Source organism: Diceros bicornis, chromosome 37 (genome assembly GCF_020826845.1).
Source record: "Diceros bicornis minor isolate mBicDic1 chromosome 37, mDicBic1.mat.cur, whole genome shotgun sequence".
Classification (NCBI taxonomy): domain Eukaryota; kingdom Metazoa; phylum Chordata; class Mammalia; order Perissodactyla; family Rhinocerotidae; genus Diceros; species Diceros bicornis.
Window position 1 is genome coordinate 455782 of NC_080776.1, and position 14702 is coordinate 470483.

At 33.3% G+C, this 14702-nt stretch overlaps 1 protein-coding gene across 1 annotated transcript; it reads right to left on the reverse strand.

Annotated features, from left to right (window-relative positions):
- Nucleotides 1–3116: 3116 nt before the first annotated feature.
- LOC131399291 (olfactory receptor 6F1-like) lies at nucleotides 3117–4076 on the reverse strand. Its single transcript, XM_058533460.1, has one exon. It carries the CDS (start codon nucleotides 4074–4076, stop codon nucleotides 3117–3119), a length of 960 nt encoding a protein of 319 aa, XP_058389443.1.
- Nucleotides 4077–14702: the final 10626 nt, after the last annotated feature.

A 14702-nucleotide genomic window follows, 5' to 3' on the forward strand; every position in this document is an offset into this window, starting at 1 on the left:
ATGAATAGTGATGGACTGTGAGATGAAGGGAAAATTTTAGGGTGCTAGACTTTCCCACTTAAATGAGGGACTTCTACACAATATAGTTGCCTTTTTCTCCTTGAAGATGGTGGAATAAAGCTGACTTGAGTTTTTTACATTTACAATTCTACAGTCAAGCCTGTTTTCACAAGGAAATAATCAGTGAGGCAAATAGATACTTTACTTGGAAATTAAGTACAATAATATTTCAAAAGAATACTTGAGTGCAAAATTAATATTTAAAATATAAATAGTAACATTTATTTTAGCAAATTTACACCACAGAAAAAGGTACAGCCAAAAAAATAAGATATTTACAAACAATTTCTCAATTCAAGAAGTTGCCTAAATACTTATTACAGTTATCTTTATATACATCAGTATCTCAGATTGTAAAACTACACATATAAATGCATTGTCAAGATTTAGAAAACAACTTGTAAGTAAATGTTGTTCTCTCTGTAAAATATGTCTTATCTCCTTTACATTCTGTGAAATTTCATCAACTACTCATGCAGTTTTATCATCAAAATAAAATTAAATATTATATGACCTTCATTTTAACTTTTTCTCATTGAGATTTTTACATTGACTCATGTTTGCATTTTGTTTTATGTTATTACACTGTTTTATGAAGATCACCAGCAGCAAGATTCTGAAACTCCATAATAATCTGCTTTAATGCAACCTGTCTAAAGGAAATGTATTATTTATTATTATTACCAAGTTTTCCCCTTTCCAATGAAACCACCCCAAAGTTTCATTGGATATTAAGACCAAAGAGTTTACAAACATATCACAATGAGATGAAAATAAATGAATGGGAGAGGGAAAATTATTTTGTATATCTTTAAATTGTAATTTGAGTAGGCAACATAGTCTTTCCTTTGTTAACAACTCAAAACCACAGGCAGCTCCTGGCTTGCCCTAGGGGAAAAAAAAAAATCCAATTACATGTTTGAGATAAATGAAATGATAAAGGGAGGAAAACTTATATAGATCCTCTGCCAAAGAGTTGTATTTGGAAAGATTACTATCACTAATGGGATAAGAATATCTCTCTTCAGTTGTAAGGGATTAAGAACACGTTACCCCCCAAATATGCTGCTTTGGCATATTGACTATTTTGAGCTGAAGACACTTGAGAAATAGTAGAAGCAGGAAGGGATCCCTGACCTCTTGCTTTCTACCCAAAAACAGGTCAGATCATTTCCCATTGGACTGTGCTGCCCCTGTCCCAGGAAGAGAACATTCTTATTACTGCAGACTGGATATCGATGGCAAAATGGACCTGCAAAATAAACCTAATAAAATAACCCTTACCTTGCTTTTGTTTCCCCATATATTTTCTAGGCACTCTCCCAAAATTTACTGCCCCTTGATCAAGCCCTTTTGTCTTGTCACAAACCTGCAATTTATTGTTCTTTGTTTAAAAAGTATATAAACTTTTGAGATCAGCTGCTTCTTTGAATTAAATTTTCTTTTGAAGACACATACGTGCACACAAACATTAAAATAAAATGTGTATGCTTTTCTTCTCTTACTCTGTCTTATGTTAATTTAATACTGAGGGTTAGCCACAAAACCTAAGAGGGTAGGAGGAATTTTTCTTCCCCTACAGTAGGTAGGCATACAGATTTAACTGTTGGGTGAAACAGTGCTTCACTATTATTGTTAGAGTTTGGATATAGCTTTTGATATTCTGGGAACAAGAATGGTTAGAAAAAATGTTGATCATGTGCCTTAAGTTTTTCACTTCCATGGTAGACAATTTTGGCAATAGTTTCTATAAATGTGTACTGCTTTAAAAATAAAAATAATTAGACATTTAGGAAAAAATATTTTTGTTTTAACATATACTAAAAAATAACATATCAAAGTTTAAAGTAAGAAAAATTTCAAGCATTGGCATTTGCAAGAAACGCCTGATTTCATTATATATTCTTGCTGTAAAAATAGATTGTTTAAAACCTTGGTTGCCTAAAATAGTGCTTCTAGTGATTTAATCTGCATACCGGTCAACTGGGGAACTTTTTATAATGCATAGTCTCATTCAAGATGCTTGGGGTGAACTTCCGCATTTCTAACAAGCTCAGATTACTCTGAGGGTTCTTGTCCACTGACTACACTTTGAGGAGCAAGAGTTTAGGAGGCAACCAAGTGGAGAATACTTATCCTAAAAAGATTTGATAGGATTTATTTCTCCCAGTACTCTTGTCACTTTGTGTGTTATTAAACTGAACTGAAATAACTGAAAATCATAAAGTTACTTCATTAACACAAGAAGGTGAACATAGTAATGGAAAACCTTTTTACATTTCTTTTTTCTATTTTTTCCTCTCTGTCTCTGTGAATTGAATTAGTTCATGCTGAAATGATTGTCTTCTTGAATATTTCATAAGAATCTAAGAAGAGTTGATAGTCGTTTAACCATGTTAGATATCCCATTCTTGTACTGTCCAGTCCTAAGATTTTCTCTTTTTTCCCCCTCCACTTAATAACCTTGTTATCTATGCTAATATTTTGAAATCCATTGGTATTATCCAGAAAAATCCTTTATCCAAAATTTTTCTACTATTTTTCAAATAAAGTCTCCAGTTGTGTTTACATTCATAACGAAATCAACATCCATGTTTAAGAATAGTGCCTGGCTCATCGTGTGTGTTTAATAAATGTTTATTGAGATAATTATTTCAAGGTTCAAAGTGATATGTTTATAATAGCCCATCTACCAGGTGGAGTAACACTGCTCCATTTAACAAAAACTATTTTTGTCCCATGATTACTGTTAAAGTGTAAATTATGAAAACATTCAAATGAAATATTATATGGGACTAAATCAGCAAATTTTCTGATTGTTAACGCCTTATGTTAAGGGATCGTGTGTTATCTCTTTATCACTATGTCATTTCACTAAAGCATTCTTAAACACAGTAGTTATAGAATATCTATTTCAGTAGAATTCAAATCAAAATGTGAAGTGCAGAGTGATGTCCATATTAGGTGGTATCAATTTTATAACATAATTTTCAATACTTACCATTTGCAAATGTGGCTTGGGAATCCATTCAAAATCGCTCATTTTTGTTGATCTGTCAAATATCCTTCATGTTTCTGTCCAAGAGCAAACTCTTTTGTGCTAGAACTTTCCTGAAAGCTTTGTTCACATCTTTGTTTCTCAAGGTGTATATGAGAGGATTTACAAATGGGGTGACCACACAGTAGAACACTGAGACCGCTTTACCAATGGTGAAGTTGTACTTGGCTGGAGGGCGAACATAGGCAAAAATAATGGTGCCATAGTAGATGGTGACCACAGTGAGATGGGAGGCACAGGTGGAGAAAGTTTTTTTCCTAGCCTCCCTGGAAGACAGTCTAATTATTGTGACCACAATGTGGCCATAGGAAGACATAGTGAGAAGGAAAGAACTTAGAATCACGATAGAGCTACATGTGTATCCCAAGGCCTCCACCAAGAATGTATCTGAGCAGGATAGTTTAAAAATGGGATCTGAGTCACAAAAGAAATGGTTGATCTTCTGGGGGCCACAAAAGTTTAAATGAGAGATGAGTATGGTAGGTAGGAGGGGGGCAATGAAGCCTCCAATCCAAGATCCAGCTGAAAAGCGCAGGCACACTGGAATACTCATGAGGAGTGAGTAACGTAGAGGGCTGCAGACAGCCAGGTACCGGTCATAGGCCATGACTGCCAGCAGGATGCACTCTGTAGCTCCCATGGAGAAAAAGAAGTAGTACTGAGTTATACAACCAGAAATAGAGATGGTGACAACCTGTGAGAGGCAGGTGGCCAGCAATATAGGCACTGTGGCTGTGCTGTACCAGATCTCTAGGAAGGACAAATTTCCTAGGAAAATGTACATGGGTGTTTGGAGTGTGGAATCCATGAAAACAATGAAAATGATGAGGGTATTTCCCATGACAGAGAGCAGATATACAGTAAGAAACATCACAAACAATGTGAGCTGCAGATAGAGAACACCAGAAAACCCAAGAAAAATGAACTCATTCACTGTTGTTTTGTTTGTTACATCCATATCTCATCTTCTCTGACCTGGAATGAACCAACAATGACCACAGTATGGTAGATGAGCAAGAATTGAAAATTTTCATATTCCTTTATTTTGTGATGTTAATGGATCTCTAATAATAATAAAAATGAATGACTGACAAAAACATAATTGGCATCTTTATAAACATTTTACATGGATTGGATCAATTGATTTACAAAATAAATCTTCAAAATAAACAGTCTAACAATCTACTTTAAAAATGAATAAACTAAGGGAGTAAATATCTTTTCCACAGTTACATCACTTTAAATGCTAGGGCAGATGGTATCCATTTAGGTTTTTTAAAAGACCACAGTTCAAGCTAATACATAAAATGTGGCTATTGGAAGAACATGACATTTTCCCATCACTAAGGATTTCACATCATGGAAATTAGAAGGTAGTAAAGAAATAAACATGCAGATCAGAGGCCTGTGGATAGAGTGTGGCTCTCAGAATGGAGCTACTGGGTCATACTAGTTGCCTCAGAAAGACAAAGTGTTGCCTACAATTTTAAATTTATGAGCCCTGTTATACGCCATCATTTAGGGTTTGGTGGGAGATTAGTACATGGGTAAATTTTATCTCCAAAAAACAAAATGGAGAGTAGGATAAAATTTATATGTGGAAACATTTTTTTCATAAATATTCTTTTAACTTTCCTAATCTTTGCTTATTTTTAGAACTAGTGCACCCACCAGTTTTCCTACACTGGTTAGGGACAGTCAAGCAAATAATTTAAAGTCAGAAATCCATTCATTCCTAATTGGACATATAGTTTGTTTCCATACCTACCTTGGCAATTTTGAAAGAGCGCTTGATATGAGATATACCCACTTACCAATTTTTAAGTGTACAATACAGTATTTATAACTATAGTTATGTTAAGGGTTTTTGCCAAAATAAAAAGTATATAAATCCTCTTTTTAGAGGAACAAGGTTTTCCAACGGATGTATTCATGTACATATGTGCTTTAGTGCCAAAATATCTAGATGATAAATATATAGTAGAAAAAAATTCTGAGCATCCATAATAACAACTTTATGTATATTTAAAATGTATTTTTTATTATTTCTTAAGAAGTCCCTGCAGTAAAGATACATGCAGACTTGATATCTTTCATATCACAATGAAAAAAGTAGCTGAAAGAAACATGAAGGCAACTGGGTTCATGTCTACAAATTTCTGTGTTAAACATTTATGGAAGTTTTGAATCATAAAAGTCTATTGTAAAATTTATATAGGCTTTATGCCACAGCATTCATGCTTCCTGTGATACATTTTTGATACAATAGAATGATATATGTATATAGATATATGTATATATCATGGAAATTATTAGTTAGACTTGGTTAAAGAATGAAATTATGCTCACATGGTCAAGGGATATTATTATTTGTCCCACTAAAGCAACCTGTGGATATTAATCCCCTAAAAGTCCTAACATTTTTGCCATATTACTCTAAGTAGTAAAAATAAATCATGATTTTCACAGACTACAGCTCTATTCAAAAACATTTTGAAAAATATTATGACTAGCAATCAACCTAGAATTTATAATTTAAGAAAACCATTTGAAGGAAAGAACAGGGGCTAATTTTTTTTAAATATTTTTTTCTGAGTTTCATTCTCTGGTTCTATAAGAAAATTAACATTTTTATTATTCATGTAAGACCAAGGGTCCAAAGTATCTCTTCTTGTGATTATTAAATGGATATTGCATGACCATTTTTCTCCTAGCATTAACAAAAAGAAAACAAAAGCTATTTGGAAAGAATATAAGTAGAACTTTGACAGCACAATCAAGCCAACATCATCCCAAAGATAAAATCTGTTTTCTTTCTCTAAAAAATGTCACAGTTACCTAATTCTGCCTTTTGCAAAAATCTCAAGCTGTATATAACTTTAGAATGGAACTAGATGATAGAGAATATTAATTTTAAATTATTTATTACATTCACAAAAATGACATATCTTTGAAAGATGAAGAACAACATATATTTTAAAATTTATTTAGTGGTTTTAATTTATAAGCGATAATTGCTTATCCTACATGCTAAATGAATATGTGAGGAAGAATATTGCCTCAGATTATAGAAATATCCAAAATTATAAAAGCACTGCTATATAACTTCATTACTATCTAGGCAAGTGAGAAATAACACCAATTATATCTGCCGAGGTATACTCACAGCCTTTATGCTGTATGGTTATGTTCAGGAATGGAATGTTACTAGGTGTATTTTCTTTAAACTTTCCTTTTCAGCTATGTATTAGAGCATACTATATTCAATTTGTTCATAAGGGAAATAAGCTAAAAAGATCTCCTCCTTTCTATATCATTGGCTGTTTCATACCATCTATGCCATAGATAAACACCAAATTCCTTGTGTTTTTTCCCCCAGTAGGCAGGACGCAAGGAAATCATGGTCTGAGACATCCCTTGAGAGAAGTGTTACAATATCATCAGCCTTGAGACTTGAGCCTTGAGCCTTGGAAATATGCCGTCTACCTTGAGACATCCACAAAGATTCCCTGAGGACTTTCCTATGGAGAGAGTCAGAGTACACTTCCCTTGGGGCCAAAGGAAGAAGAAAGCAACTGTGGGAAGTATTAGAAATGTCTTCACAGGAACTGAAGGAATTCTTCCTAATTGGCTTCATTAGCAGCCACTACACATGATATTCACACTTCAAAAATGATTGCAGAATTGTATCCCTCCATATTTCAGCCACCACAACTATGGCCAGAAGAATGTATTCTCTAGGATACAAAATACAAACTAGATCATAATTGAAAAGTCTTCCTTTTTAATAATAGAGCACAAAACAAACAAAACAAAAAACAACACTGGTTTGGCATTTCTTTCTAGCAAGTGACTCAACTGAAAAAGCATTAACCAAGTGTGCGTGGAAAACAGTGCTGCCCACTATAGTAGATACCAAGATTGAGTCATTTCACAAAAGGTTTATGTGCAGCAGCATATTGAATATGTGCAGATGGTATGAAAGTCTGACAAATCTTGGTATTGGAAGAGAAGGAAATGAAAATCTAGAAGACTAAGTAAAATAAATCTAGATGATATTGTTGACACAAATAATCCGTAACCAACCTATAAATCAAAACTGGAGTGAGTTTATTATGAGCCAGATCTGAGGACTAGCCCAGAGCCTTTCTTCCCCAAGGAAGGGCATCAAAGAAGTGGGGTGCACAGAGTGGTTCTATACCATCTTGCAACAAAGAGCATGCATCACATATGACAGGAAGGTCCCATTTACAATTGTCATGAGATGCTTATTTGGTACAGCAGATCAGTGGTCAGGAGGTCAGTGGTCACAAGGTGAGCACAGCAGGTCAATAATTAATCCTTAGTTGTGGGAGAGATGCTTACCCTAAAGGAAATGTGGATATTGGGAAAGTTACATCCCTATTTTTAGGGGCATCATTCTTGTCTGTGGGGCATAGTAAATATCAAAAGCAGATATACAACATGTGCTCAACTGATCACATAAGGCCCTTTTGGAAAAACAAGGTCAGGCCAAATTAGTTTTAAACCTAATGTCTTGCTCACATACTCCAATATATCCTATTGCTTACCATTTATTTATCATTTTCCCCCTTTTGATCTATAATCTTTTGATAAAAGCATTGATGATTAAAATATTGTCCCTCGGTGCCAACGTTGTTGCTGCCTGCCCTGGGTCCATCATCTCCCTCAGTGCCAGGCTCTTATCTCATTCATTTGCCCAGTTGTCCACACTGGGGGGAAATAATTGGATATAGTGGACAAGCATAGAGGTATACATATATTAACAGAGGAAGCATTTCATAGGTTTTTGATTAATTTTAGGTGGTTGCACAAACATAGCACAAATATAAAACAGTATTTTTACCTGACTCCTTATGTTCACATTGTTTACAATTATAAAAGATTCATTTAAGACATGCATCTGCTTTTTCATGTGCTTTAGCAGATACAGTTAAAATATCTAAGCCCATTCTATTTTGAAGGACAGTCTTTTTCATTAAAGACATTTTAGTAATTAATAAAGGTATTTCTGGTTGACTATCATTAAGGGAATATTGAGTAAATTTAGTCAGGGCTTCTATATGTGATATGACATTCTCTAGTCCCAAAGAAGGAACAAATATAGCTAGCCACTAGGTGACCATGCCAGTGGAACACTGAATGAGCCCATCTGGCCTTAAAGAGAAGAAGATGGGCAACAGGTGTTAGCTCAGTGTGAATCCTTTCCTGCATCCAAAAGAAGCCCAGGATGCAGTGTTTTAGCCATCCAGGCAGTAGCCAAGGCCAAAGCTTTGTTCCACATAACCACTGAGTTTATTAGGAGCCACCTGGTAAAGGCCTAGCCTTTGAGACCAGTCTGTTCCAAATCAATCAATTTCTTTAAGTATGATAGTATTCTGAAAACCTTAAATGGAACAATTATAAAATAGGTATACAGTTTAAGCATAACACAGGTTTAAATGAGGAGATATAAGGTTGGGAATACAGCCCTGGTACAGAGTCTTGGGACAGCTGTCTAAAATAGATGCCATCTTCTCATCCTGGTTTGGAGATATTTGCGTTGGTCAAAGTCAGGTGTCAGAGACAGGTGTTGAAATCTACTTAGGCACAGGAGCCTTTTTAAATGAGAAACATGTATCCATGGGTAGATGACTTTTGATTCTGCAGCACATAAATTGTTTAAAAGCAGCTTTCCAATAGGGCTGCAAAGAGTCTTCTATTTGATGCCTCTTCTGATAAATAAATTTTCCAGGTTATAGTTCATGATCCTTAAGGTCTTCATTTCCTGGGAGCTCACTGTGAAAAGAATCACCTACCAATCTCTCATTTCTTTTAAGTGTCTCAATGAGACCTTGACAATAATGTAAAATATCCCCTTTAAGTAAAGTTGATTCATACGTTCCTTCATCTAATTGCATAGGCCATCTAATTATTATTTCAAGAGAGAATAGCCAATGTTTACCAAAGGTGTAGAACTAACATTGAGAAGCACCAGCGGAAGAGCTTTTGGCCCTGAGAGATTAAATGCTTCTGAAAGCTTTGCCAATTGAGTTTTGATTGTGTCGTTAGTTAAAATGTTGCATTATTGGCCAAATGTCACAAATAGATTTAATTACTTGTCCAGTGAAATGAGTTCTTCACTCACTATGCAACACAGTAGGAACTCCTCAAACAGGAATTATCCTTTCCAATAATAATTTACCTAAAGCTGTCACTCTTCTGTAAAGAAAGGCCTCAACCCGATGTGAGAACACACAGATCATTACAAGATATAGTTATATCCTTGAGATGGTGGCATTTGGACAAAGTCCAATTGCCATACCTTAAAGGGTCCCTGAGGAAGGGTAAAGTGGCCTTGTGATTTATGAAATAGTTTCCCTAGATTACACGTTGGGCAGATACCATGAGTGTAGGCTTTATGAGCCACTGTGGGAGAAAGTTTCCAAAAGTATTGTTTTCCCCCATTCTTGCCACCTTTATTTCTCTTCTTCTGTGGTGATTTCTTGAGTGTGTAGAAGGAAATATTTTACAGGGTTAGCAGACTTAATAGAAAGTAGCAGGCATTTTAGAGGCTGCACAGCATATCCAGCTTGATAACATCCTTGCTTGTTGTTTAAGTCAGACCCGTCTGTAAACCAATTTAGACAATACAATGCAGTCATGATCTTTTTCTCTTGTGATGTTGGAAGCAAGGTAGCAGGGTTAAGATAGTGAATAATGTTTACCAATATAAACCTAAGAAGATTTATCATCATTTACTTGACAGTGCTGCCCATGCAATTTAGCATACTGAAAAGCCTAATTAGTATCTCTTTCTTGATAGGAAGAGAGAACAAATTTCTTTGAGAAGTTTCAGGGGCCTTTGAAAATTCTCAAAGAAAGAAAAGTCAAAAGACAGGCTTTATTTAGGTATGAATTTTGTGGAGCTTGTCAAAAATATCAAAATGTTTTAAAAGACTTGGTCAGAGAAGATCAAGGAGTTTCTGATCTTGTCATTATGAAACAGTGCTTAGCTACTATTCAAAGTGACAATGGAAATAGTCAAGAGCAAACAGAGCATTAAAATAGTAAAAAAAAAAAATCTTAATAGACTTCAGTCTTTTTGAACATAGATAATTATCTTCACAAAACATAGATCTCTGTCCTTTAAGTAAACTTACTCAAAGACAAAGGAAAACCTTTTATAACTTCTTTAACAAGAGCAGGTTAAGAGTTTAAGAAAACTATCCCTTTTAAGAGATAAAGAAAACCAAATTCTAATTTTTGTACCAGCCATACTTCTGATATTAAAACTTATTTACTTAAATTTATTTTAATTTTAGCCAAATTGACAATGCATAAAACTTTTTCCTCAGTGTTTCTCTTCACAAACCTTCTATAATTTTATTTTTAGATTCATAATTTGTCCCATGCCTTTCTTTTATTTCCCCCCTAGTACTTTAGGACAAATTTATCTTTCTTAATAAAACAAAAATATTTCCATTCTTTATACCTTCTTTACTGAAAACATACATCTTTCATTGAATACAAAGATTTTTTTTTAATTAATTTTTAGTAACTTTCATCACATATATTCATTAGAATTTTTAACCCTCATAGACCTTAACTTCTAGTGCAAACTAAGAAGTAAGTAGTTAGAAACTGTCTTTTACATTGGTATTCTGTGGCTTGGCAAATTTATAAATACTTTTTATAATTTCTAGAAATATGCTACTGCATAGTGCAAACTTTTAATAAAATACAAGACATATTTTGAATAGACTCAAACTTAGTCTATTAAAACTTTAGTTTCCCTGTAATAAGAAGTCAAAAGTAGATAAACTTATACATTCAGTGATAATGTTTCAGTATGTTATTTTATTTGAAAATGACCCAGATATCCAACAAGTTTTTTTTTTTTTTTTTTTTTGGTGACAGATACTATTTTTTTTTTTATTGCAGTAACATTGGTTTATAACATTGTATAAATTTCAGGTGTACATCATTATACTTCTATTTTTTGCATAGATTACATCATGTTCTCATGTTCACCACCCAAATACTAATTACAATCCATCACCACACACATGTACTTAATTATCCCTTTCACTTTCCTCCCTCCCGTCTTCCCTTCTGGTAACCACCAATCCAATCTCTGCCTCTATGTGTTTGTTTGTTGTTTTTATCTAATACTTAATGAATGAGATCATATGGTATTTGACCTTCTCCCTCTAACTTATTTAATTTAGCATAATACCCTCAATGTCCATCCATTTTGTCACAAATGGCTGGATTTCATCATTTCTTATGGCTGAGTAGTATTCCATTGTGTATATATAACACATCTTCTTCATCCATTCATCCCTTGTTTGGGCACTTAGGTTGCTTCCAAGTCTTGGCTATTGTGAATAATGCTGCAATGGAGGGGTGCATGTATCTTTATGCATTGGTTTTCTCATGTTCTTTGGATAAATACCCAGCAGTGACTAGCTGGATCATATGGTAGTTCTATACTTAAGTTTTTGAGGAGTCTCCATACTGTTTTCCTTAGTGGCTGCACCAGTTTGCACTCCCTCCAGCAGTGTATGAGAGTTCCCTTCTCTCCACATCCTCTCCAACACATGTTGTTTCCTGTCTTGTTAATTATAGTCATTCTGACGGGCGAGAGGTGATATCTCATTGCAGTTTTGATTTGCATTTCCCTGATAGTTAATGATGTTGAACATCTTTTCATGTGTCTGTTGGCCATCTGTATATCTTTGGAGAAATGTCTGTTCAAGTCTTTTGTAAATTTTTTAAATCAGGTTGTTAGTGTTTTTGTTGTAGAGATATATGAATTCTTTATATATTTTAGATATTAACCCCTTATCGGATATATGGTCTGCAAATATTTTCTTGTCTTTGGAGCATAGTAAATATTTAAAGCATATGTACAATGCATGCTCAACTGGTCACATCAGGTTCTTCAGGAAAAATAAGGTCAGGCCAAATTAGTTTTAAACCAAATGGCTTTCTCGTATACTCCAATATATCCTATTGCTTACCATTTATTTATCAATATCAACATATGTGTGGTGATAAGGAAATTTACTATGTATTTGAGCTTGTTCAAATTATTCAAGGAAAAAATCTTTTGTTCAGCATATTGTTTTGTGAACATTGGTTATCCTACGTGTAAAAAACAATAAAAACTCAATCCTTATGCATAAATGCTAAGTAAATCAAATATTTATCCATTAGAAAGAAGTTGAAACCCAGGGGCTATCAAAGATGGATTGCAGATCATCAAGAGATTTTTGAAAATGTGTGAAAGCATTTTCCTTGCAGTTACCTGGGATGTTGGTAGCATGTATTGATACGGGCAGTAGGAATGCTAATTATGTAAGGATGTTAAATACAACACTCTAGGTATCAACAGAAACCTCATTGAGAATCACTGTCCTAAAGGAAATAGGAAATGATAAATTTTAAATAAACTTTTGGAGGTATAATTGACATATGACAAAATAGATCTATTTTAATTACAAAGTTTAATGAGTATTGACAAATGTATACATACATGTAACTACAACCATAATCAAGAAATATTGAATTCTTATCTACTGTAGAGTTTCCTCATGCCCCATGCACTCAATTTAATTCTCCCCTTAGACCCAGGCAATTACTACTCTCCTTTTTTCTCTGTAGTTTAGATATACTTTTTCTAGATTTTCATATATACAGAATCATAAAGCATAAATTCTTTAGTGTCAGGTTTCTTTCGTCTACCACCACGAGCTAGAGATTCATCCATGCTGCTGAGTGTTTTTAAGTCTGATCTTTTTCACCGCTGAGTTATATTTCTTTGATCAAATATACCAAAATTTAATCATCCATTTACTTGTTGATAGATAATTAGATTCTTTCTTATTTGGGGTCAATAAGAACAAAATTTCTTTGAACTTTCATGTAAAAATCTTTGTCACAGAAATCTTCCCTTTTCCTTGAATAACTAGCAAGAAGTGCAATTGTTAGGTTATGAGGTAAGTGTCTTAATAAGAAATTACCATAAATTTTCCAAAGTGACTGCAACATTTTACATTACCATCAGCAAGGATGAGGGCTCCATTCTCCACATTGTAATCAATGGTTGACATTGTCTTTCTTAAATTTCAGCCATTGTAGAGAGTGTAGAGTACAACTCATGTCTCACTTTCCATTTTTCTGATAACTAATGATAGCATATTTTCATGTGTTTACTAGCCATTCTTAAGAAACTTATGTCAGGTGTTCAAATGTATGCATTTGTAATTGGATTCTTTTTTCTTATATTATTGCATTGTACTACTTACATATATATATTTGGGTGTGTGTATTTTGTCTTCCAGTTTTTTACTTGCTTTTTTATTCCCTTAATAATGTTTTCTAAAGATCAAAAGTTTTTAATTTTCATGAAGTCAGTATTATCATTTTTATCTTTCATGGTTTATGCTTTTTGGTATTTGTCTTATATAACACTGAGACAATTCTAAGTTTATGATGATTTCTTCAATATTTTCTTCTAGAAAATTATAGTTTTACATGTCCCATTTAGATCAATGACTCTTTTCTAGTGAATTTTGCACATGGCATAAAGTAATATTTGAGTTTTTTGTTTCCTGAACAAATTTTCTATGCAATTTTAACAACTACGATAATCTCCTATTGATTTACTTTGCCCATTTTTTTTGAAAATTATTTGACTATAAATTTGTCGGTCAGGACTCTTTATCTGATCTGTATGTTTACATTCATTCAAATTTCAGAGACTAAAGTATCATAGACTTATAGATAGTCTGGAAATAAGGTAGTAAAAGCCCTCCAACCTTGCTTTACTTTTTAAAAACTGTGTTATGAATGTAAACTAGTTCAATATGGTGGATTCTGTTGCTCAAGACTTCTACATCGCTATGTTTTTTTTTTCCTTCTAATCATACTTATGAATGAGATTTGGGTGTAACTATAATTATAAATTTGTGTTCTTTTTAAATTTTTTTCAGATTATGCTCTATAGCATAGATAGCTCACTTATTAATTTAAGTGAAACTAATGATCTAGACTTTACCAATGAATATAATCCCATAGCTATTTAAAAAACAAAACATTTACTCATATTCTTGCAATTAAGATGTGTGGGTACAGAAGGTCACTCTAGCAGATCTTACTAAATATTTGAAGATAAAGTAACTGCAAAGTACAGAAATTATTCTTGGTTATAGAAAAGGGGGCACTTTTTCTAAAAACTTTCACAAGGATAGCATACTTCAACAAGTTCAACAGTAAAAGAAAAATTAAAATTACATGCCCATATATTCAATAATATGGACAAAAACAACCAAATTAACCTTTAATTAAATAAAAAACAAAGCATTTTAAATTTGTTCTGTTGGAGGAATGTATCATTGGTTTAACTTTAGGATATCAGCCACTTTTATTCACTACATTAACATAACAAGAAATACAAATACATTAATCTTACACATTTTATAAAATACAAAATCAATTTCTGGAGAAAGAAACCATTGAAAATTAAAAATTAAAAACTTGAAATCAAATTTTTTAAAGCTACAAAAAACTATACTGT